The 24,446-nt window shown below is 44.9% G+C and overlaps 1 protein-coding gene across 3 annotated transcripts; it reads right to left on the reverse strand.

The window, feature by feature from the left end:
* Positions 1 to 5,041: 5,041 nt before the first annotated feature.
* LOC145535820 (doublesex- and mab-3-related transcription factor C2-like) lies at positions 5,042 to 23,045 on the reverse strand. 3 transcript variants are annotated; one of them, XM_081564154.1, is made up of 6 exons: positions 22,869 to 23,045; positions 9,094 to 9,297; positions 8,824 to 8,993; positions 8,034 to 8,170; positions 6,576 to 6,720; positions 5,042 to 5,595 (listed from the first exon to the last, which is right to left on the reverse strand). In XM_081564154.1, the coding sequence occupies exons 2-6, from the start codon at positions 9,291 to 9,293 to the stop codon at positions 5,549 to 5,551; spliced, it is 699 nt and encodes a 232-aa protein (XP_081420280.1). In that variant the 5' UTR covers positions 9,294 to 9,297; positions 22,869 to 23,045; the 3' UTR covers positions 5,042 to 5,548. The 3 variants fall into 3 exon arrangements, with proteins under 3 accessions (XP_081420280.1, XP_081420279.1, XP_081420278.1); XM_081564153.1 differs by lacking the exon at positions 22,869 to 23,045 and adding an exon at positions 16,057 to 16,136; XM_081564152.1 differs by lacking the exon at positions 22,869 to 23,045 and adding an exon at positions 16,046 to 16,136.
* Positions 23,046 to 24,446: the final 1,401 nt, after the last annotated feature.

The raw sequence follows: 24,446 nt of genomic DNA on the forward strand, positions 1-24,446 counted from the left end.
ACACATAGACAACTAAACAATAATCATGGAAAGGATACCTGAACAAAATGAAAACAGCAATAAAAATAGAAACTATAAAAAGGAACCAACCAGAAATTCTTGGGGTTGAAAAATACAATAATTGAACTGAAAATTTCGTGAGAGTAATTCAACAGCAGACTTGAGTAGAGAGAAGAAAGAATCAGTGAAATTGAAGACAATTAATCTGAAAGCATTGAGTCAGAGGAAGAAATAGGGGAAAAAAAGAATGAAGACAAGTGAAAAAAAGTGAGGAAAGCCTACGGGGAGCTATCAAAAAGGTTGTTATAAACACGATGGGATTCCAAGAAGAAGAGAGAGACAGGGATGTAAACACAAGGACTGGAGACCAATCCCAGGGCAAGGATTGCTGTTGACTGCAGGGAGATGACCCAAGTGGATGGGGTGGAGGAGATCATAGTGGGAATGCCTTTGGAGGAAATCTGGGCAGCCATGGAGGCAGGGTGCTACTGCTGAATCATGTGCAGGGGGTGGAGCCATCACTGTGTGGTCCCCACACACTGGAACCAGAAGCTGACCAATAGAGAAAGACCATAGAGAGAGTGGCCCTTTGAGTGCCTGATGCACCAAGCAGTAGAGAAGGACCCTGGCCAGGGGGGTCCTTTGAATGCTTGCTGTGCCAAGCAATAGAGAAAGACCAACCAGGGAGGCCCTTTGAGTGTCAGCTGCCAGAAGCTAGAAAAGGATTATAATAGCGCCATATCTTCTCTGCCCATGGCCACTGGCTTCACTGCACACCTGGTGCCACTGGGATCTCCACTATCCAAGCAGCAATACTGCCTCCATGCTCAGTCCTCATGGGGTAGAGATCCTGGAAGCAAGGAAAAAAAGCCTAATAGCACCATATCTCCTGAGCCCATGATGGCTGGCTTCCCTGAACACCTGGTGCTGCCAAGGTCCCTGCAATCCAAGCAGCTATGCTTCCTCCACACCCGGTCATCACTGGGGCAGACCCAAGTCCTCCAGGGCAGTCTCAGGAGCAAACTCCTGTGGATGACCCACATGTAGAGGTGGGGATAAAACCATAGTTGAGCTCCAGGGGTGAAATGGTTAAGTAAGAGGATTGAAAACCTTTTGCCAGCTTTACAAGCTGCAGTTTAAATCCACATGATCAACTATGTAAACTTTGTGTCTATGCAATGTATAAAAGGAAACTGAGTGTTTCCACAAAAGAAAATGCCTTAATCCTGACAGCTGTGGACACTGGAGGCAAGAATATACAGGAGTAGGGCCAGATTAGAGTCTGAGCTATCCCCACAGCAGGTCCAGAGATCAGCAGACCCCAGTATTGGAGGGCTTCCTTGGGAGGTGGAGGTGGGCTGTGGCTCACAGCAGGGAAAGGACACTGACAGCTAAGACCTGAGAAAAACATTTGTAATTATTTCTGTATTTTTATTCGTTCTATAATTGGTTCTTGATTTTTTTTCCTCCTCTTTTTTCCCCTCTGTTGCTGTGGTTGTGTTATTATTATCTCCATCTAAGATTTTAGAACTTTTTAAAATCACACTTTTTATTTCCTTTATGTACTTCTAAGTTGGCTTTCTGTGGTTCTGTGGTCTTTTTTTGTTGTTGTGTTTTGTTTTGAGTTTTGTTCTTTTCTTCTTGTAGTCATTCTTTGATATGTAAATTTTTATATGCTTCTATTTAACTTTGCTTCTCTGCTTCTTTTCTTCACCATGTTTGTCTGTTTGTTTTGTTTTGTGTGCTTTATTCCTCAGTTGGCATTCTGCTTTGGTCTTGTTTTGTGTTTTAGTTAGTTTTGTTTTTAATTTGTTGTATCATTTTTGGTTTCCTTTGCCTGCCAGATCACTCCTTGTTTTCTTTAGACTGTTTTGGTTTTGTGTGTGTGTGTGTTTCGTTGTTTTTGTTTCTGTTTGAATGATTTTGCATTTGCCATTTGTAAATGGTTCATTTTTGTTTCTTGTTGTTTTGTTTTGTTTTGTTTGACTGTTTTAATACCCTTTATTGCCATAACAAATGGCTTGCGGAGTCTTAGTTCCCCAACCAGAGACGGGGCTTGAGCCTCTGGGGTGGTAGTGCTGAGCCTAGGACACTAGACTGCCAGAGGATTCCTGACCCCAGGGAGTATTAATTAGGGAGAATTCCCAAGAAAGACTCCACCTGTATTGAAAACCTGGCACCAGCCAATAGCTGGCAGCACCCAGCACAGGATACCTCAACCAAACAACAAGCAAGACAAGAACACAAATCCAGTCATCAGCAGATAGGATTCCCACAGACATCCCCAAACACACCAACTAACACAGCCCTGACCAAAAGAGGGAAAAAGCTCACCTCCCACAGAACGCAGGCACAATGCCTTCCCAACACAAAGCCTGAACAAGTCACTCTACCAACCTCAACCAACCGGGGCAGAGACCAAAAGCAAGAGGGACTAAGACCCTAGAACCTGGGGAAGTGCACAATTGCTCGGTAGTGTATGACTCTGCAAACCCCTGGACTATAGCCTGCCAGGCTTCTCTGTCCATAGGATTTGCAGGCCAGAATACTGGAGTGGGTTGCCATTCCCTTCTCCAGGGGGTCTTCCCAATCCAGGGATGGAACCTGTGTCTCTTGTGTCTCCTGCATTGGCAGGCAGATTCTTTAACACTGTGCCACCTGGGAAGCCCACAATATATCTTATACGAAGCATCAAAAAAAAAGTCAAGCATACAGAAGCAGACAATAGGATGGTGGTTTCCAGGGGATGGGAGAAGGGGGCTATGGAGAGTAGTTGTTTAGTGAATATAAAGTTACAGTTGTACAAGATGAGTATGTTCTGGAGATCTGCTGTGTAACATGGTGCCTGTACTCAGCGACAAAGGGCACATTTTTAAGTGAAAAGAGGCAAGGTGGAGAAGTTTGGGTAGATTATGCAGCATTCATCTGAGAAAGACGAGGGAGTGTAATGAATGTCTGTCTCTTGGTGAGAGATACAGATCCCATGGCCAGGGAACACCAGTTGCCCCATCCCTTTAACCTTTAAGAAATCTGTTAACAACATCCCTGCGTGAGTCTTGCTTATTCTGGCCTTTACCAGACAAGGCATGTTTGCTGGTAAACAATGCTGACAACTCATTTTGCTCAATATTTGTTCCAGATCACTCGATTTTTAAAAATCAATAACGAATACTTTCCCCTCACTTTAGGCTGTTCTTGGTCAGAAACCAGTGGCAGCAGCCCTGCAGTGTCAGTGTGACCTAATTTGAAAGAGATGCCTTCCTGGGCAAGAGCTGAAAGCAATAGAGTGCTGGGGAGGACTCTTACTGGAACGTAAGAGGCGACTATCACATTGTCAGGGATTTCGTGAGCCAGCTGTTATTAAACCTAAATGTATAAAGTAACAAATGCATTACATATGCATTATATTGAAAATGAACATAATATATGATCAAAAGTCGTCGATTTCTAATTGCTTTCCTACGTTTTACTATTATCTGTGCTCTTGAGATTATGTATATTTATTGTAATTGAATGATGGAAATGCATCTCTTCCCAACTCTGCATCAAAGGACATCTCGTTGGTAGCTTGAAATTGGCAAATGCTACAACACAGGGCGATTCTTGCAACCCTCCTTCTTCCCCCAGCGCCTGTTGTTAATCGTTTACCTGCGTAGCACTGGTTGAGACTAATCCACTGTGCGGATGCTCTGGTGTGATGGATATCCTCAGACCTAATCAATGCTGTCATGCAACATATCAGAGTCAAGAGCTAACTCACACTGTTATGTAAAGTGATATTTTAAACGCGCGAACTGGAGTAGTGACCAAAGGATAGTTCACAAAAGATGTGTGATGTCTAACATTTATAACAATATCCTAAGATGCCTATACTATGCCATTCAGAGACTTTTTAGAAAGGTATAGCTCAACATGTGTGGGGGTATGGTGAGGGTGGGTGGGCAGGATCGTGAACATCAGCAGAGGACTGAGAAACAGGTGAAAGTAAGATTTGATCGATTACCACAGACTGTTACTTTGAGTGCAAAATAAAGGGATGGTTTTTGAAAGATCCTCCTAGCTGGGTGTTTGCCGCTCCAAGTTTCGAACCTCTCACTGGACACTTTGTAAAAAAAAAAAAAAAGAAAAGAAAAGAAAAAGAAAAGTAAACTCATTGGCTAATTTAGGGCAAATCAAAGAGAAAGGAGTCTCCCCCCAACCCCCCATCCCAACCACCTTTGCCTTAAAATTTCCCTTCAAGCACTTGTGCAAGTTAATTTTCCTCTTTGAGCACATTTCCTGATGTGTAAAAGGGTAATAATAACGCTGAGCTTACAGAACTACTGTGAGGTTATATGAGCTTAGTGTTCAGTGAACACAGACTAACCAGATGATAATGATTCTTCTTTGTATCTCCTGGGTCCTTCAAAATAGGTCCCAGATCTAATTAATTTCCCCTCTTTGAGTCTTCTTGTCCAGATTGGCTTTAGCTTCTCCCCACTGTAAAATACGTATTGGACTAGAATCAAACCAGCATTCTATTGGCCAAAGTTGGCCTGCTTGGAAGTTTTTGTTTGGCCCATTTAAAGAGTTTAGAGGAAACCAGAGCCAACATTTCAAAACTGAGATATTTTGCATAGAAATCTAGAGTTTCATCTTGTCTTTAAAAATCAAGAGATGTGGCAACAATGAGTATGCATTCCTGCATGGCAACAATTGGCTAGAGCCAAGTGACAGCTGCCCCCTTAGGTAGAGCATGCACTCTCAATTGGCCAGACCCCATCTGGCTTGCTCTACTCATTTATATAATCTGCTTGATCCTGCAGACATATGAATTTGTGGCCTTCTGGACAACTGGAAGCAGTCAATGCCAGGCAGGGTGTAGGCACTTACTTGCTGAATGAGTAAATCTCCTACCCTTTTTTTCCTCTACCATTTCCTTATCGAGCCATGTTAAGAAATCCCAGTTATTGAGGAAAGTGATTGTCCCTTTGAAAAGTGAATTGAACACGGTAAACTCAGGGCACTCTAGGTTATACTGTGGTAACAAGCAACACCTATATTTCAGTGCCTTACAACAAAAGTTTATTATTTGCTCACATACACAAACCTAGACACAAAATGAAAACATCCTCAGATTTTCACATGCATGGATAAGTACATGAGCGTGCTGGTAAGTTTGCAATCATGAATCAAAATAACCTCTGGCAGATGAACAGATGAACTCACACAGAACCCTACTTAGAGACTGATCAGCTTAGATTGCAAAACCCTGTTTTCATAAGAGACATTATCAGGCCCCAGGATCCAAGAGAGTAAAGGATGGAGGTACAGGAATATCCACCCTCAGCCAAGGAATTGCCCCATATAATAAAAAGCATCTAAAAGCTTATAAAAGAGCCTAAATGCTTTTTTTTTTTAATACAGTAAGAATTTTGGACATTAAGCATTTTGCAAATGCATAAATAGACAGCATTCCAGTGAGTTCCCCGCTTCTGGGCTTCTAGTTCAAGAGGGAGATGCAGCCCCGGTGACCAATAGGCAGAGAAATGGAGCTGGCCAGCCTGCGTCAAACAGAGGGGCTAGAAGGCTGAAGTCCTTTACCTCCATCAGGAGCTGTCAACACAAAAGAAAGGGTCAGGGCCAGGTCACATCCATTTGTCCTCCCAGCTCTCCTCTCTTTTTGTTCCAGCCAGTCAAAGCTGTGTCACCTTGGACTATATTGCACAGAACTCTTCCTTGATTTGCCCACCTCAATTCTTGCTTCCTCCAATCCCTCCATCACAGAAACCACATTTCTTTTTGTCAAGCCCAGGGTCTCCAAACATGCTCCTCTCTAGTTCAGACATTCCTTGGTCCTTCGTCACCCACAGTTGCTGGCCAAACCTCTTAAGCCTGGCCTGCAGACCTCCGTGACTGGTAGCCTCTCCCCACTCATCTCTTCCATCGTGTTCCAGCAGTTCCTCCAGGGTTGCCTGCTTCACTCACACTCCATAGCACACTCCATTTTGATCTGGTAGTGCCCAGCCTTCCCCCTGAGCCTTCCCAGGTGTCTAGCTCTCCTCTGTCCTTCCTCTCCAGGCTCATCATTGAGATTCAGCCCCAAAACATGACTTGTGGAGGCATCCAGGCTCCACATCAAGACTGGAAGCTCCCTGAAGGCAGGAACTAGATCTCCTTCTCTACTAGGCACTTGTCACCTATACATGTCCTCCCCAGATCACAGCAGACTGCAGGAGTCTGGGTAGAAAGCTCTGGACTGGGAGTCACGAGACCTGATTCTTCCACTTGATATGCTGCATGCCCTTGGTAAGTCCCTGCCATTCTCAGGGACTCAGTTTCCTTATTTCTTGACATCAGGGCAGTGAGCATTTGCTTTTGAGCACAATGCTCAATAAACCCTCAGTGATTCTCTGAACAACCGTCTGCTGCCACTTCGAGAGTCCGACTGAGGAGCTTGGCAGCCTGGGTCCAAAGAAGTTCAACCCCCCACCTCCCTCCAACTCTGACTTCCCAGTTAGGCCCTGCTTACCACAACAGCCTCCCATTTCCCAACTGTCCCCAACCCCTTGTTCTCCTCTCAAAGACCAGGCTACCTGGAGCAACGCAGGGCTGGAGCAGAGAGATGGAGCCAGAAGGGGCCTGGGAAGATTCTCTCAGACTCAGCAGAGCCTTGGCTGCTTCCAGTGTTTGCTGCCACTCTGAGGCAGAAACCGAGGCCTGGTTGGAAGCTTCGGAAGCCTGAAAACAAAGGATGTGAGAGAATGGGAGCTGGGAACCCACACTCCCTCCATGCCCCTTCAGTCCCCAGATACCCTGGGGCCTTCTGCTCTTCTCCTTCACTAAGCTTGGCCCCTGCCATGGTTCTGGACCCCACAATCTCCCCAGAATCTGTGGCTGCAGTAGAAGGGGGATAAGGGGGGCATGGGGCTTGAGGATCAGAGTTGAGTGTCTAGGAACAAGGAAAGGAGAGATCAGGGGATTTATCCCTTTGGCAGGCACGTACTACCAGTGGGGAGGGGGCCAGGATTTTTACAATATCTGCATGTGGGAGTCTGAATGGCCATTAGGTGTTGTGGCTTAGACAAGTACCTTCCCCTGCCTGGCCTGTCTTTTTTTCCTTTCCTTTTTTTTTTTTTTTCTGTATCTTTCGTGAGACACTAATTCCTCTCAGATTTTTTAAAAAATCCTGGAGCAACAGTGAAGATTATGGGAAATCAGAGGTGTCTGCATTTTAATCTGCAAGGCACCTGGAGAGACGTGATTACTGTCCCTGTCCAGGGACTGGTTCTTGCCCCTATATTCCCCAATCCCCAAGGGACTTGAAGGGCCAGCTTGACTCATCTCCAGGACACTTTCTCTGATGGTTAATAGACTCTGGCCTGGGCAAGACGGTGTCCGTCACCATTATGGCTCCCCTTCCCAGCAGAAGCTTCTATCCCATCCGTTTGTTTCACGTGGAATAACAGCCTCCAGCTGTCAAAGGCCTGTGATGTGGCAGGCCTTGTGCTAGTCCTCTTTTCAATGCTACATTGTTGTTGTTGTTCAGTTGCTAAATCATGTCTGACTTTTTGTGACCCCTTGGACCGCAGCATGGCAGGCTTCCCTGTCCTTCACTATCTCCCCGAGTTTGCTCAAACTTATATCCATTGAGTCGGTGATGCCATCCAACCATCTCATCCTCTGTCACCCCCTTCTCCTGCCCTCAATCTTTCCCAGCATCAGGGTCTTTTCCAATGAGTCGGCTGTTCTCTATAGGTGTAGAATATTGTCCCCTCTCAGTACACTGATAGGAAATAGAGGCTCGGATATGTAAAGTCACTTGTCCAAAGCCTCACAAGTTGGAACTGGCAAAGCTGGGAGAGCCCTGTCGTTGCCCCTAAGTCCGAGATGCCTGCTCCTCCTCCCCTTCCTCCTCCTCGCACCCCCCCCGCCCCCAGTTGCCCTGTACTGCCTCCATCTCCTCCTTCTAGCTCCAGAGCCTTAAGCAGAAGGTTTGGACACTCAGTAACACAATGTACAAGTAGCTCCATGGTCTTTCTCACTGTACTCACCTTCTGGGCAGGGCAGGGGATCTGTGTGACCTCCTCGAAAGAGAAATTGTTAGTTGCTTCTTCAAGGGTGCTGGAGTCCAGGACAGAGACAAAGACTCCAAGACCTGACTGAGCAGCAGAGCGCCTTGGAAGATTGCCTGTGGGAACAGAGAGCACAGGTTGGAGTCAGGAACCAAGCCGGCCATGGAGACGAGATATGGGCATGTTTGGGGACAAGAATAGGAGCCCAGAATGCCAGAGCTGAGAAGACCTTCAAGACCACCTAGTCCTCTTCTTCATTTTGGGACTGAGGACTATGAGACCCATAGAGAAGTAGTTTTCCCCCGGGGTCATATGGCAAGTTGCGGTAGGGTTAGAGATGGTACCCAGGTCTTCAGGACACAGGAAGGGCTCTGGGCAGTGGCTGACGTCAGAGCTTCCCACACTGGCCCCAGACTCTTCCTTGGGAATTGCACAGAGGTGAGCCTCGAGCTGAGGCGGGATGTTCTCCTTCCCAACTGTGAGACACTGGGGACAGCTTAGGTGAGCTTTACCCCCTGATCCCATCCCACTCTACCTCACCCCCAACCTGTCCCACTCTAGACCCTTTTTGATTTCCCAGATCTCTCCTTCCCACCAACACTTGGTAGATAATACTGATGGCATTTTATAGTTGGGGAAGCTAAGGCCTGAAGAGTAACTTGCCCAAGGAGTAAAGCCACATAGAAACTGGGTGATAGGACTGGTGACAGAACTACTCATGCTCCCTACACCAAAAACTCCAACTCCCTCCCTGGCCAGAGACACTTACTGGGGACTCCTGCTTGAGCGCCCAACTTCTTGGCATGGCTGCGACCTCTGGGAGAGGTGGTCCCACTCCTTTTCCGTCCTCGTCCTCGTCCTCGAGTCGGGCTCCTCTTTCGGTATGGCCCCTGCTCCATCTTCAAGTCAGGTTCAGCAGGCAAGATGCTGTAGTGTTCCCTAAAGTGAGGGGATTGTGGGTCTAAGGTCAGTCACCTTTAGAGGAGGCCTACTCCCCCCACCCCTTGTCAGATGCCATGCTTGTGAGAAGGGAACACACTTGTGACACTCGCGGGCCTGGAAGGGGCGGAGGTGCTCCTGGTCCTTAATTTGGTCAGTGAGGCCATGGTTGTGGGAACGGGCATAGAGACGTATAGATCTTCTGGGGCCAAGTTCAGTCCCCCATGGGGCTCCGGTCTCAAGTCCAGTGGTGGAGTCAGGGAGGTAACAGGGCATAGCAGGCATTTCTTTGGGATCCATGGTTCTAGGGCAAGGAGTGGAGGTCAGGGTGGCCACATGATCCCCTACCCCCTGCATACTTCCTCTGCCCCTGGAAAACCCCATCTGAGGTGGCTGGATTCTTCTCCACCCAGCTCACTGCTGAAATGAGATCGCACCCTCCCTTCTTGCTCATGTAGCCTCCTTCCCAGGAAGCCCCACTCACACATAGGCCAGTTCCAAGAAACTCCGGGCATGGGTCCTGTATACTTCCAATCCAACTATTACTCCCCCTGCTTACCTTCACTTCACACGGACCCCTGACCCCTTCAGGCATACACATACACTCTTGTGCCTCCTTCAACAATTACTACTTCCCTTTCTCATGTTTATCATCCTGTACTCTGCTATGCCCAACTATTATTCCTGGTATCCCTTTCCACAATTGTCTTCCTCACCTCCTGCATTCATCCACTCCCTACTCATGATTCTATGTCCTCCTGCACTCAATTCTATTATTGGTCTCAGGTATGCCCTACATTCAATTTTCCTCTCATCTTCCATTCCAATTTTTTCTTGCACTCTATCACAATCTTAATTATTTTCTTGCTCCCTCTTTAAACTGACACCCTGAAATCATATCATATCATGAAATCACATAATCCTGCTGGATCTCAAGCCCTTCTTTCAATGATTACTTTCATTCATCCCCTCATTGATTTATCAAGTAGATGTTTGTTGAGCCCCCTATTGAACGCCAGACCCTGATCTCATCAACAGCCAACTCCTCACTGCACTAATTGTTCTCTTGCACCAGCACACCCTCTCTCCTTTCATGCAAACCCATGCATTCCCTCCACAGCCTCCCAACAATCTTCCATGCTCTGCTCCAACAACTTCAACAATTATGCTTGAGCACAGCTTCCCCTCCTCCTAAACCCAGAGTTCACCACCTCCCTCCTCTCAGGTTACCCAACCGTTCCCTGTCACCCCCACCTCAGAATCATGAGGTGGGCGGGGGTGGGGGTGGGGGGACATAAGCCCTGCCCCAGCGGCCAGAGGCCAGGGGTCAGGAGTCTGGAGCAAGTGATCATTCCACAGGACTTCAGCCAAGGAAGGGTGGGGTGTGGGGTATGCAGTGGGGGGAGGGGGTGGGGCGGGGTGGGATACGAGGTACCCTGCGGAGGTGGAGAAGAGAAGAAGGGATTGGGGATCCAGAGTGGGAGGCAGGGAGGAAAGAAGAGGTGCGGAGAATGAGGGCCCTATTCCTGATGCCAGTCTATGGTTACCCCAGCCTCCAGCAGGTCAGGATCAATCTACTGAGACAGGAGGCCCGAGGGAAGACCCAGCTCTCAGTCCCTTTCCCGCCCTTCCTTCAAAAGGCAATGAGCTTCCAGCCCTGCTTTTCACTTCCCACCACTGTGGTCAGTGACCAATGAGCTTCAAGTTTGTCTGAAGGTCACGACAAACGCCCCGCCGCTCTCTTCACCTCCCTCGCACTTCTCCTCCTGCTGGCTGGTTTTACTGGGCCTGCCATTCGACTCCAGAAATGAAGTGGAGCTTTGTGCTCCCCAAACCTTGTTTCCCAAACTCCTCGCTTTGGGGATGTGAAATACCGTGTGCTAAGTTGCTTCAGTCGTGTCCGACTCTTTTGCGAGCTCCTCTGTCCATGAAATTCTCCAGGCGAGAATACTGGAGTGGGTTGCCATTTCCTTCTCCATGGGACCTTCCCGATCCAGGGATCCAACCCATGTCTCTTAAGTCTCCTGCGTTGACAGGAGGATTCTTTGCCACTAGTGTCACCTGGGAAGCCCTGTGAAATACTGTATATGCATGCATTTTAAACAGGCATCCTTGGTATTCTGTAAATTACTTTTACAAAATTCAGCCTGTGTTTTTAAGATCCCTCCGTATTCCTATGTCAGGGATTCTCAATTCGAAATCCGATTTTGCAGCCCCAGGGAACAATTGGCAGTGTGTGGAGTCATTTTGGTCTTCATTCGTGTCTCTGAGTTCCTTGTTCTGTTCCACAGGTAAGTCGATCTATTCCTGTGCCAGTACTACACTCTCTTAATTTTTATCTGTTAGTAAGACATCTTGATCTCTGGTGGGACAAGTCCTCACACCTTATTCGTCATTTCCAGGCATATCTTTGCTATTCTTTGCCTTTTGTCCTGTCTAAACTCTAAACTGTAAATGTCAGGATCAGCATGTCATGTTCCCTGAAAACTCATTTGCGGCAGATTTGGATTACATTTTCATTGAATCTGTGGATCAGTTAAGGGAGAATTGACTATCTTTATGATATTCGGCCTTCCTAGTCACCAACATGGAATGGCTCTCTACTTTTGCGGGTCTTCTTTAAAGTTGGAATCCTTCAGCTCAGTGTTTATCTTTTTTACATTCAGATTTTGTACATCCTTTTTGTTTTGTTTTGTTCAATTAATTAATTTATTTTAGTTGGAGGCTAATTACTTTACAATATTGTAGTGGTTTTTTGCCATTCATTGATATGAATCAGCCATGGGTTTACATGTGTTCCCCATCCTGAACCCCCTCCCACCTCCCTCCACATCCCATCCCTCTGGGTCACCCCAGTGCACCAGCCCTGAGCCCTTGTCTCATGCATCGAACCTGGACTGGCGTTCTGTTTCACATATGATAATATACATGTTTCAATGCTATTCTCTCAGATCGTCCCACCCTCACCTTCTCCCACAGAGTCCAAAAGACTATTCTATGCATCTGTGTCTCTTTTTCTGTCTCGCATATAGGGTTATCAGCCATTAAAAAGAATACATTTGAATCGGTTCTAATGAGGTGGATGAAACTGGAGCCCATTATGCAGAGTGAAGTAAGCCAGAAAGAAAAACACCAATACAGTATACTAATGCATGTGTACGGAATTTAGAAAGATGTACATCCTTTTTGTATTTATCCCAAGATACTCCCTGGTGGCTCAGACAGGAAAGAATCTGCCTGCAATGCAGGAGACCCAGGTTCAATCCCTGGGTCGGGAAGATCTCCTGGAGAAGGAAATGGCAAACCACTCCAGTATTCTTGCCTGGAGAATCCCAAGGACAGAGAAGCCTGGCGGGCTACAGTCCATGGGGTCGCAAAGAGTCAGACATGATCTGAGCGACTTACATTTTCAAGATACTCTGGAATCTTCTTGCTCCGGTGCCTGATGTCTGTTCAAAATGACATTTTCTATCTCTATCTAATTTATAGAAATCCATTTGACTTTTTTTAAAAAGTACATTGATCTTAAAGTCAGCCACCATGCTAAACTCTGTGACATTTTATCATGTGTCTATAGGTGGTCTGCAGTTTTCTGTGAATCTGTGAGTAACAGAAGTAAGATCATCAGTTTACAAGTTTCTTACTGGCTGGCTAGGACATCCACTACAAGGACAAATGGAGATGGCAACATTGGGCATCTTTGGGTTGTTCCTAATATTGAACAGAATGTTGCCAACATTTCCATATTAAAAAGGGCTTTCTGTGTTTGTTTCATTGTTTGCTTTCTTTCTTTCCTTCTCTCTTTCTCCTTTTTTTGTCCTTCCTCCCTTCCTTCTTTATTTTTTTCCTTCTCACTTTTGTTTGTTCTTTCCTCCTCTCTCTCTCTCTCCCTCCTCTCTCTTTTTCTTTCCTTCTTTCCCTGTATCAGATTAAGGAGCATCCCTTATATTTCTAGTTTAATAAGTTTGTCTTAAAAATCATGAATAGATAATTGGACTTTAATCTGGGGGCCTCTATTGGAATGTTCAGGACTCTATTCATTCGGATCTGCTAATATAATGAGGGTTATTTATAAGATTTCTTTCAAAATTTTTAGTGAAGTACATCTTATAATCAAAAAAGAATCAAAATCATAAGGGTGCATCTTAGTGAGTTTTCAAAAATTAAACATACACATTCAGTTAGCACCTGGAGCAAGCAGCAGAATATGTTAGCAACACCCAAACCTCTCTTGTGCCCCCTTCCACCAGATTTGCTCTCCTAGGATAGACGTAGCTACATGTCATGGTGCATCATCTTTTGTGTACACTGGTGGGTTCAGTTTGCTAAAGTTTTGCCTAGAATTTTTTGTGTCTTCTGTTCATGAGCAAGACTGACTTGATGTTTCTCTCCTCATAGCATAATTGCTGGTTCCAGGGTCAAGGTTTTCTAGTCTCATAGACTAAGTTGAGCAACTTAGTTGCCCTCTTTGCTATCCTCTGGCAGTGTTCATGTAAGATGGGTATTATCTGTCTTAAAACTTTTCATTAAAACTTGACCACTAAACTAGGTTGACCACTAAGCTAGGATGCCTGTTTTATTTGTTTTAAAAAAAATTGTACTGTGATGGGGAGAGGGGAGGAAAGGGTAGATGTATGGAAAGAGTAACATGGAAACTTACATAACCATATGTAAAATAGACAGCCAACAGGAATTTGTTGTATGGCTCAGGAAACTCAAACAGGGGCTCTGTATCAACCTAGAGGGGTGGGATGGGGAGGGAGATGGGAGGGAGTTTCAAAAGGGAGGGGATATATGTATACCTATGGCTGATTCATGTTGAGGTTTGACAGAAAACAGCAAAATTCTGTAAAGCAATTATCCCTCAAAAAATAAATTAATTAAAAAAATTATACTGGGGATTATTTCAAACATTTACAAATAGAGCTTGTATACAAATTTGCAGTCTCCAAGTTCATGACAGTAGAGCTGCGGCCCTGGAATGAGAGCTTGCAGCAGAATCACACAGAGAGCTTGTTAAAGCACAGATTGCTGAGCTCCACATCTATAGTCTCAGATTAAAAGTTCTGGAGTGGGACCCAGAGTTTGCTTTTCTGACAAGTTCCCTGGTGATGCAGATGCTGTTGGAAAGGAACCACACTTTGAGAACCATTGTACATGAGAGAAGAGTGAAGGAACCTCCGTTTATCCCATCACCCAACCGCAACCAGCAACAACTTATAGCCAAACTCGATTCGCATGTATCTTCTCCCTTACCCCTCTCCCAGACTATTTTCAAGAAAACATCAGAAACTCTCTTATTTTATTGGGAAATATTTCAATGCATAACTCTAAAATATGAGCAATCCATTTTCCTCAGCTTTTTATTTTGAAACTGAATAAAGAGTAAGCATTCTTTTACCTAGATTCCTACTATCCCATTGCTTTCTCACTCTTCTTCTTATTTTTTGCTTAACCACGTAACAGTTCCAAACACTTCCTCCAATTACTTCAAAATTTGTCTCCTAAGAACTAGGATACTCTCCCGTCTGACCACAGTATTGTTATCATGTCGAAGGAATTTAACAATGAGGTGATAGTGTTATCTAAGTCCATATAGAGTCCATAGTCAAATTTCCCCAATTGTCCCAATAATATCCTTTTGAGGATCCACAGTTCAATCAAGTATCACACACTGCATTCAGTTGTCATGTCTCTTTAGTATCCTGCAGTCCCAAACAGTCCCTCAACTTAAATCTTCCACGGCAATGACATTTGCATGTCATGGTGCCTAGGCTCGTTTGCTTGTAAAGTGTCCACAGTATGCGTTTGCCTGATATTTTCCTCTTGTTTAGATTTATGTCTTCAGATTTAGTATTCTTGGCAAGGATATTAAATAGGTCGTGAGCCTCACATCTGTAGGCCCCCAAGTTCAGTTTGTCTAGCTGCCATTGCTACAGTTGGCATTACTCAGTTTGGTCACTTATTTAAGGTGTTGTTGTAGAGATCATTTCATGGTAAAGGTATCTTTTTGATTTATAAGCAGTCTGTGGCATGATATTTTGATAACTTGTGGGTAGTCTGTTCTCCAAAAACATTCTCACCTCTTGGCCTTAGCTTTTATTCAGGGCTCTGGGTCTGGTTTGATTATTGCTTTGGTGGTCGGAAATATGGCGATTCTCTATTTCTGTTCTCTAGAAATTCCTTTCTATTTTTAATTAGTGGGCATTTTGCTGTAAATTTGAGCATCTCAGCCTCCCAACCCCTTCCATTGTTGTTGTTGCTGCTGTTGCTGTGTTTGCAACAACAGATAAAGAGGAAAAGCTATTTATTTGCTGTGTTCAAAGAAATATGAAGAAAACAAAGTGAACACGTGTCTCTTTCAATTCTGGTTTCCTCAGTGTATATGTAAGCAAATATAAGACGAATTCAAAAAGAATTTCCTCTGACAGTCCAAAGAGGCAACAAAATCTGTTGCCTGAAATTGGAAGTAACTGTTCACTAACAACTAGAAACAGGTTTTAACAATTATTAAGAGAACCTGGGTTATAAATCTGGCCAGCTATAAAGTCGCTTGGATCTTGGGCGCACGCACACACATATGCACTCACTCTCTCTCTCACACGCAGACATTTTAAATGGAGATATAGTAAAAAAATAAATAAATAAGTAAATAGGGCTTCCCCAATGGCTCAGCAGGTAAGCAATCCGCCTGCAATGCAGGAGACACGAGTTCGATCCCTGGGTTGGGAAGACCCCGTGGAGAAGGAAGTGACAACCACTCTAGTATTCTTGCCTGAAAAATCCCATGGACAGAGGAGCCCGGTGGGCTACAGTCCAACGTGTCACAGAGAGTCAGACATGGCTGAGTGACTAAGCACATCACATAGAAAAAAATAAAAATAAATACATTATTATTACAGTTACAGAACGTATGTTAGAGAATTGCAGGACCATATACATCATTTTACGAAAAGCTTAAGATCTGCAACTAAGCCCATATAATACAGGACCTTTCCAACAATATGAAAGAGCAACTGATTCAAACCATGAAAAAATTTCAAACACCTTACTTTTCAAATACCTTCTCATGAGTCATGCTGCATGAAACCTTGGCCGGTTAATATTTTAGGTACATTTTTTTTTCTCCAAGGACTCTGCAATCTGCAAAGACATGATTATAGCCCCCAAATTTTGAACTTGTAGAGTAGATATCAGGGAATCATTTCTATCGCTTAGAAAAGAATTTGAGCTAATTACAAAAAAATGTCACCCCAAAATAATTTCTGTATGAAGGACATCAATCCAGCTGTTATGTCGGAAATTTACTTTACAATATTGTGATGGGTTTTGCCATCCATCCATATGAATCGGCCCTAGGTGTGTCCCCTCCATCCTGAACACTCTTCCCACCACCGTCCCCACCCCCTGCCCCCTCCCCATCCCTCTAGGTTGTCACAGAATAGTGGCTTTTGGTGCCCTGCTTCATGCATCAAACTTGCCCTGGTTTATCTATTTTACACGTGGTTTCTAAAATAGACTGTTTCAGGAACATAGTCACTGAAGTCATTCAGTAAATACAGTGAACCACTGTGGGTTTGTCAGACTCGCTGGATGTTTGTAAGGAGGTTTTATTGATCTTTTCAAAGAACGAGATTTTTGTTTCATTGATTTTCTCTGTTGTTTTTCTGTTTTCAATTTCATTGATTACTGGAGTCATCTTCTGTATCCCCTTCCTTCTGTTGGCTTTGGATTTATTTTGCTGCTTCTTCTAGTTTCCTGAGGTGAGAACTTAGATTATTGACTTGGTGCATTTCCCTTTCCATAATGTAGGCCTTTACTGATGTAAATTTCCCTTCCAGCAATGCTTTAGCTTCATCCCACAAATTTGGGTATGGTTTGTAATCATCTCCATTCAGTTCAAGCCATTTCTTAATGTGCTGGAAAACTTTTCTTTCGCCCACGGATTGAGCGGCCTCCTTACTACTGAGTGGTGGTGAAAGTACTGAAATCATCCCAGCAGGGATGGGGAGGGTTTCCATCTTACTGCCAAGTGGAGGTATGATTCCAGAATCTCCACGTGTTTGATTTCCACTGATGTGGTGAAGAGGGGAAGGTGGCTCCTGTTTCGGCCAGTAAAACGTGGAATTCTAGATTCCCCGCTAGACCTTTGCTGGCTTGGCGAGGGGGGGTGGGGAAGGGCGGGCGGAGAGGGGGCAGGCAGGCCACAATTCTTCTTTTTTCCTTTCCATATTGCTTGGCTGGAGTAGAGCAGTCATGCGCAAAACCTTTTCTGTCTTGCTAGACTGGCCCATTCTTGATCCTTACATTAGAGAGAGCAGACTTTTGTTTCTGTTACAGTTGGGTTTCATTGCTGCTGCTGCTGCTGAGGTTGTTGTCACTGTTGTTTTGTCTCCACCTTTCGGCATTTCTCTCAGTAGCTGGCTTCTTCAGCTCCAAGCCTGGGATATATGATGCAGAAAGAAAACCAGGGAACTCACCACCGTGTCCTTTCTCAGGTTCTGAGATCCTTAGTTGATCCACCTTCTCTTCCCCACATTGCAGAGCCTTATGTTTATTTTATATATGGCATGCAGGATTTTAAGTGGCACTTAGTGGGAAGAATAGGAAACGTTCATCCACTCTATCTTCCCGGAAGCAGAATTGTCCATATGCACTTAATTATAAATTTTGACTTTTAGCTCGTGTTCAAGTTTAAAATTCAATTTCAATTAATTAATTTTCGTCCAACTTAAAATAACAATGTTTAAAATTAAAATTAAATATAGTTTTTGAATTTAACAAATCTATCTTTGATTAAAAATTATAATTGCAAGAAACAAGCAGTTCTATCTGATAATCCATTTGAAAATACGCACACACGCACACACACACACACACACACAATCCATGTGGCTTGAAAAGATAGAAAATAGCATTCAGAATATTCCCAGATAAATCAGGAATAATTAAAATGGTTTCATCATAGGTAAAACCCAAATTTTGGGTTAGAATGATACTTTCAAAGGGAAAGTTTTCAGTCCCTAATTTTGGGTATTTTTCCAAATGTCTAAGGTATATCTACTTTGTTGAGTCAATATTCAGAAACATATTCTTCATCTTTAAAATAAAAATGATTGTTTCTGTGCATGTGTGCTAAGTCACCTCAGTCGTGTCTGACTCTTTGTGAACCTATAGATTTGTGGCTCACCAGGCTCCTTTGTCCGTGGGATTCTCCAGGCAAGAATACTGCAGTGGGTTGCCACGCCCTCCCACAGGGGATCTTCCCCACCCGAGGATCGAACCCATGTCTCTCATGTGTCCTGCATTGGCAGGCGGGTTCTTTACCACTAGCACCACCTGGGAAGCCCAGCTATTCCCGTAAAGGTTGCTAACGTGACAATCAAGAAATCCAGTAAATGTGGCAAATTGGTAAACTCACTAATTTTAGTGAAAGTGAACGTCTCTAGGTCGTGTCCAACTCTTCGCGACCCCATGGACTATACAGTCCATGGAATTCTCTAGGCCAGAATACTGGAGTGGGTAGCCTTTCCCTTCTCCAGGGGATCTTCCCAGCCCAGGGATTGAACCCAGGTCTCCCTCATTGCAGGCGGATTCTTTACCAGCTGAGCCACAAGGGAAGCGCAAGAATACTGGAGTGGGTAGCCTATCCCTTCTCCAAGGGATCTTCCCGACCCAGGACTCAAACCAGGGTCTCCCGCACTGCAGGTGGGTTCTTAACCAACTGAGCTATATTAGGGGCTTGAGTGGAGAAGCCCCCTCTCCACTAATTTTAGGAGAGACGCGAATTTTGTGGTCACCCACCATCACAAAGCCTAACAGGGAAAATCCTAAACAAAGGGATTCTCGCTCTCTCGCTCTCTCTCTCTCCAGGCCACTGTTCCTCTGTGAAAATGCATGGCGGTAGGAGCTCATTGTTGGCCAAATGAGACAAATGGATTCTGAACCTCTTAATGTGGGTCACTCTTACAGATTTTGTGTGTTCATGGCATTTCAGAGGTTGATCGATGGTAATTAAAGCTAACATTTGTGGGAGGAGGAGGCATTAGCTAATTGCTATTTAGTGTAGATAGTAAACTAAATGCTTTACAAACTTTGCCATGTTTAATCCCTGCAACCCCCCTGTTACTGTCCTCAGTTTGGCCAATTGGGCCTCTGAGGCTGAAAGAGACTAAGTACTTTGCCCAAAGTCACACAGCTAAGAAGTGGCAGAGCCAAGTTTCCAATTAAAAATTGCCTCGCTTAAATATTATATTGTCATTGGGGGGAGGGGGGTGGCTCTTTCCAGACATATTTATCGAAGGCACCAGGATATCTTCAGAAATCAAGCCCTGAACAAACTGGCTGTGAATAAATTAGCAGGCACCTCCTGTGGTTCAAAGAGTTTTACAGACACACATATTGCATGTGAACTGGGGTTTTAGACTGCCATTGAGGATCTTTGATCGATGATCACATCAGATATGCAGAGACTGATTCAAAAGGAGAAGGACGGAGCTGTATTTCCATACCATGGTGTGAAGAGTGGTCTCTTGGGTCCTTCCTACTTTTCACCCAAAACTCTATCAATAACCAAAAGGGCAGTGGGCTGCATCAATATAAAAACAAGCCATTTCAGTGGAAAATACCAACTTGGTGCTATGGAATTATGAAAACCAAGACTGGTTGTTCAAATGAATCTCTGTTTCTAACTCTTCATACAGATGATCGCGGCAGCCACTCCCTTCCCCATCTGCACTCTTATTCCCTTGAAGCTCTCAGCTTCCTGAAGTGACTAGAGGTGAAATTAGCAGTGACCAGAGATATCAGTCAGGCTTGCTTTCAAATATCTAGGTGAAAGCCTGGTTATAGTTAAGGCATGGTGGCCAAAAATAATCCCCGTTGAACTGAACTAGGATATAATTTGGTGATCAGACACAGGCTTGGCAATCATTATGCTTCAAATGTTCCATTTAAATAGAATCTATTTGAGAGTGACAGCTTTGAAATCAAAGATGGTGTCTTATACATCTTTGCTTTGACCTTCTGTTGTGGAGCCTTTCACATGGTTGGTGACCCAAAAAGTTATTTCTTGAGAGACATGTAAGTACAAGCACAGTGTACTGCACAGCAACAAACACACTGATAGGCAAGCACAGTGAAAGACTGTACAGGAAGCCAGCAAAAGTGTCGGAAGAAGGACTGCTGAAAATTCTCTCCTCTCTTAAAGCAATGAGAAAACTGGAAAAGAGGTTCAGAATCAATGTTGGCAGAACCCTAAAAATTCACCAAAAGTATGCAACAACCTCAGGTATGTTTATTCTCGAAAAACAGCCTAATCTCAGTAGGAAGAGTGAGCTAGGTGGCATTTCAAGTAGTGCTGTTCTCATGCCGCTCTATCCAACTCTGTGGTAGCTTTGAATGCTGAAAGTGAAAGTCGCCCAGTCGTGTCCAACTCTTTGCGACCCTGTGGACTGTATAGTCCATGGAATTCTCCAGGCCAGAATACTGGTGTGGGTAGCCTTTCCCTTCTCCAGGGAATCTCCCCAACCCAGGGACCGAACCCAGGTCTCCTGCATTGCAGGCAGATTCTTTACCAGCTGAGCCACAAGGGAAGCTCAGCTTTGAATGCTAACAGCCTGCAATCACGGTGAAAACCGGCAGCCTGACAGCCACCAGAGGGAGCAGAAATGGGTCAGGCCGCCTGCAGAGCCTTATTCCCAGATGACGTTCCCAGGTCATTATTTGTCCTGTCTGGTAGTTCCCTAGAAGACCCCACCTGGGTGGCTTTCTCCAACTCGGAGCTTACCCAGTTTGAAATCCCTTTCCCCTGATGGCATTTGTCAAGAACACCTAGAGGCACGAACTGAATCCAACAATACATTAAAGGGATCATACTTAGTAATACTTAGAAAATACTTAGTAGTCCACAGAAAACAAAATCATCTCTCAGATCTGATATGCAATTTAACCTGGTCACAGGACAGAAACTCAGTGGGAAAAAGTCCTCTCTATTTCAGCATACCAGGAACAAATAATTGGAGATGGAAGAAATTTAAATGTCACTTACAATAGCACTAAAATAAATGAAATGCCTATTAAGAAGCTTAATGTAGTATGTGCGAGACTCATATACAGGTACCTATAAAATATTGCTGAGAAAAATGAAAGAAGATGCAAATTAAATGGAGATATACTATGTTCATGGATCAGAAGACTCCAGAAGGTTTAAGATGTCAAGTCTCTAGTAATTCATCTATCGATTTGCCATAATCATAATTAGAATGAAAAGCTATTTCTAAAACTTATATGGAAATGCAAAGGACATAGAATAGCCAAAGCCATTTGGAAAAGAACAAAGATGGAGGGCTTACGGTACCAAATTCCCTGACTTGATAGTAGTGAACCTATAGTAGTCATGACGGTGTGGTATTACCATAAAACTAGATGTATGGATCAGTGGATAAAATAGAAAGCCCAGAAATAGATGTACACAAAAATATGGTCAGTTGATTTGTGACAAAGGTGCTAAGATAATTAAATTAACTGATAATTAACTAATAGAGCTGGAGAAAGGGAATCTCTGTATGGAAACCACCGATCAACGTCAATACCTCACACTGCATGCAAAACACCCTCAAAATAAGTAATAGAGCTAAGTGTAAGTTGTAAACCTATGAGAAAATATGGGAGCAAACCTTTGTGCCATGAGGTTAGGCAAAGATATCTTAGGTAGAACATTCATTCAAAAACTGAATCATAAAGGATAAATAATGAATGGACCATCATGAAAGTTAACAATACTCAAACTCTTTTGCTTCTCAAAATCCAGAGCTCTGTATCTCTGTGTGGCACCGCTTTTTACCCCTATACTTAAGCCTCATGACTGACCTTCTACTGAAACCCTAGAAGAGAAACCTGAGTCTACTTATTTGCAGTTGAAAAATCTGCATTTTATTGTCTCGGGCGACTGCTTGCAAAGCTCTCCCCTTTCTCTATTTCCTGGCCAACGTCTTTCTTCACTCATTTCAGGCATGCCTTCTCTGGGAAATCTCTAAGACTCCATTCCAACTCTCAAGGCTGATGGCTGCCCCTCCTCCATCTTCTCATAGCCGTCTCCCTCTATTGTTATCATCCTGAATTTTTTGCTTTTCCGTTTGTTTTTGTTTTGTTTTGTTTTTGGCTTCTCTCCCACTGAATGACTTGAAGCAGTAACAGAACCTCATCCATTTCTATAACCTCAGACCACGACCTGTGGTAGGCTCCTGGAGACAATCAATCAGTCCTGTATCCTCACGTGTATACAAGAGATGTCTTCCTAAGCAACACCGCCATTTCAAAAACCAGATAAAGACTCTTAGGCCACCTACGTCCTCTTTTCCTTCCAGTTACTGTTTGCAGGGGGCTCCCTTGAAGTCAGTGGAGCAGAGCTTCAAAGTTCTAGGTGATAAACAGGGGCCGCAACTAGGCAGCTTCTCTTAAAATCCAAGGGTCAATGGTGGAATCTCATAAAACACAGGACTAGGTAACAAGGAGCTCTCACCTCAGTTGTTCTGCTTTCAGCTTAGTCCAGGCCAGGCCCTTCCCCTCTGTCCCTCACATTTTCCAAGCCCTCCCCCCACCCACCAGGCCCCAAATCGCCTGTCCACTACCCACCAGATGCTGCCTGTCTCACAGACGTGGCATCTCACATAACTCCCCCCCCCAAGAGGAAAAACTCTACTCTTGATTTGGACTGTGGATGCCACCACCAAGTTTACCCTCCTTTCTTTGATAACCCATTTGGACCCATATACCTCCCCGGGGCTTTTCGGTACGCAGTCCTATGAATCTAAGTGTGGGGAGGGTCCACATGCACACCCCTGTCTATCACATCCCCACCAAATGACAACTCACCATCTGCTTGTTTTCCTCAGCAATCAGAAACCTGGCGTGAGCCTGCTGGGAGGTTCGGCAGAAAGAAGAAAAAGAGAGACAGAGAGAAGGGAAGGGTGGGAGTAAGAGACGCAGCAACAGAGGGGATGCCACATACCAGAAATGTATCCACTGCTTGAGCACATTGCACATTGGTTGCAGGAGGGAGGAAAGATAGGGCGGGGCCAGAGGGGCTGGAAGGATGTGGAGGAGCCAGCTCCTCAGCCTCTTTGCACACAGCAGAGTCAAGAGCTTAGCTGGTCTCTTCAAAGGAGTCCTGTTGGTCACTACACATACATCACACCTTTCTAGAAGCAGGCTCTTCATTCCCTTCCTTCCACCTCCTGACCTGGCAAGCCCGCTTTCCCTCTGGTGTCATGGAATGTCAGCCCCTGGGGCTGGGATGTGGTCTGTAGAGGTCACTGTTGTATCCCCAGCATCTGGAACAGTGTCACAGTGCACATACTACTTGTTGAATGAGGTAATGAATGTCAGGGAAGGCAGGGAGATTAGCATGAGGCCGTTCTCCTCTCTCGCCCTCTCTGTCTCTCTGTCTCTTTTCCTGCAGAACATGAAGAGCCAGCTAAAGACACTGAGGAATTTGTGGTTTTGTCTGACACCATGTAGAACCCATCCAATGGCACAAGCTTGCTCAGGGAGCCTGCTGGTCCCCAAGGGTATTGGAGGAGCCAGTTCCAGAGAGCCCTGGCCTGTTTCACCAAGTCCTTCAGGTGAGAGGCTCAGAGCCAGCCTCTGCCTCTCTTGCGGCTCATAGCCAAGCCAACATGCTTCCCCTTCCTGCTTGACCTAGAGAGCCCCCAGGCCAGGCCTGCCTTCCCCCAGGGTCCCCAAGGGTTCAACTGTCACTCTGCTTTCCTTTGTAGGGGAGGATGTCAGACACTGGGAAGCTGAGACCTCAGGACCCACAGACACAGACTCATGAACGGTGACCAAGCTCCCTCTGCTGCCACCTATCCCTACTTTCCCCAGTTTCTCGGGCACTGGGCCTGAAATAAATACTGGCACACTGGACGGTTTTCACTTCACCTTTACAACTATGAAGCTTTCAACACTGGCTCCAGCCTCAGGTGGATTGGGGGTTGTCAGTGGTGGGGGGGGTGGTGAAGGGTGGGAGCTAGCATCTCACTTAGCCCTTTAAGGCTGTACTAGCTCCTTCTTGGGGCAGTGCCACTGGTTCCTCAATCATGGTTGCAACAGACTTCAGCCAATAAAGAGTGAATTTTCCACAGCAGGGAGCTCTGACCCTCATGGGGGAAGGACTAAGCCAGGAATGAGAAAGGAATAACCTCTCTCTTCTCTTGACACCACACGGAGTCTTCATGTCTGAGAACAACTGCGCAGTGGTTATATGGAAGGGGATGGGGGAGGTACACGTGAAAAAAGTCTCTAGATCCAAAGAAAAACTCTTAGCCCCACATACGTAGAGTCAACTCCCAGGCATACCCAGTCCACCACAAGACAGCCCCTCCAACAGGCAACTTCATCTCTAACTGCAGATTATTCATTTTCATATGATGAGGTTTTTCTTTTTTTTCTCCT

The sequence above is a fragment of the Giraffa tippelskirchi genome, chromosome X (assembly GCF_054371585.1).
Source record: "Giraffa tippelskirchi isolate mGirTip1 chromosome X, T2T-mGirTip1v1.2.pri, whole genome shotgun sequence".
Lineage (NCBI taxonomy): Eukaryota > Metazoa > Chordata > Mammalia > Artiodactyla > Giraffidae > Giraffa > Giraffa tippelskirchi.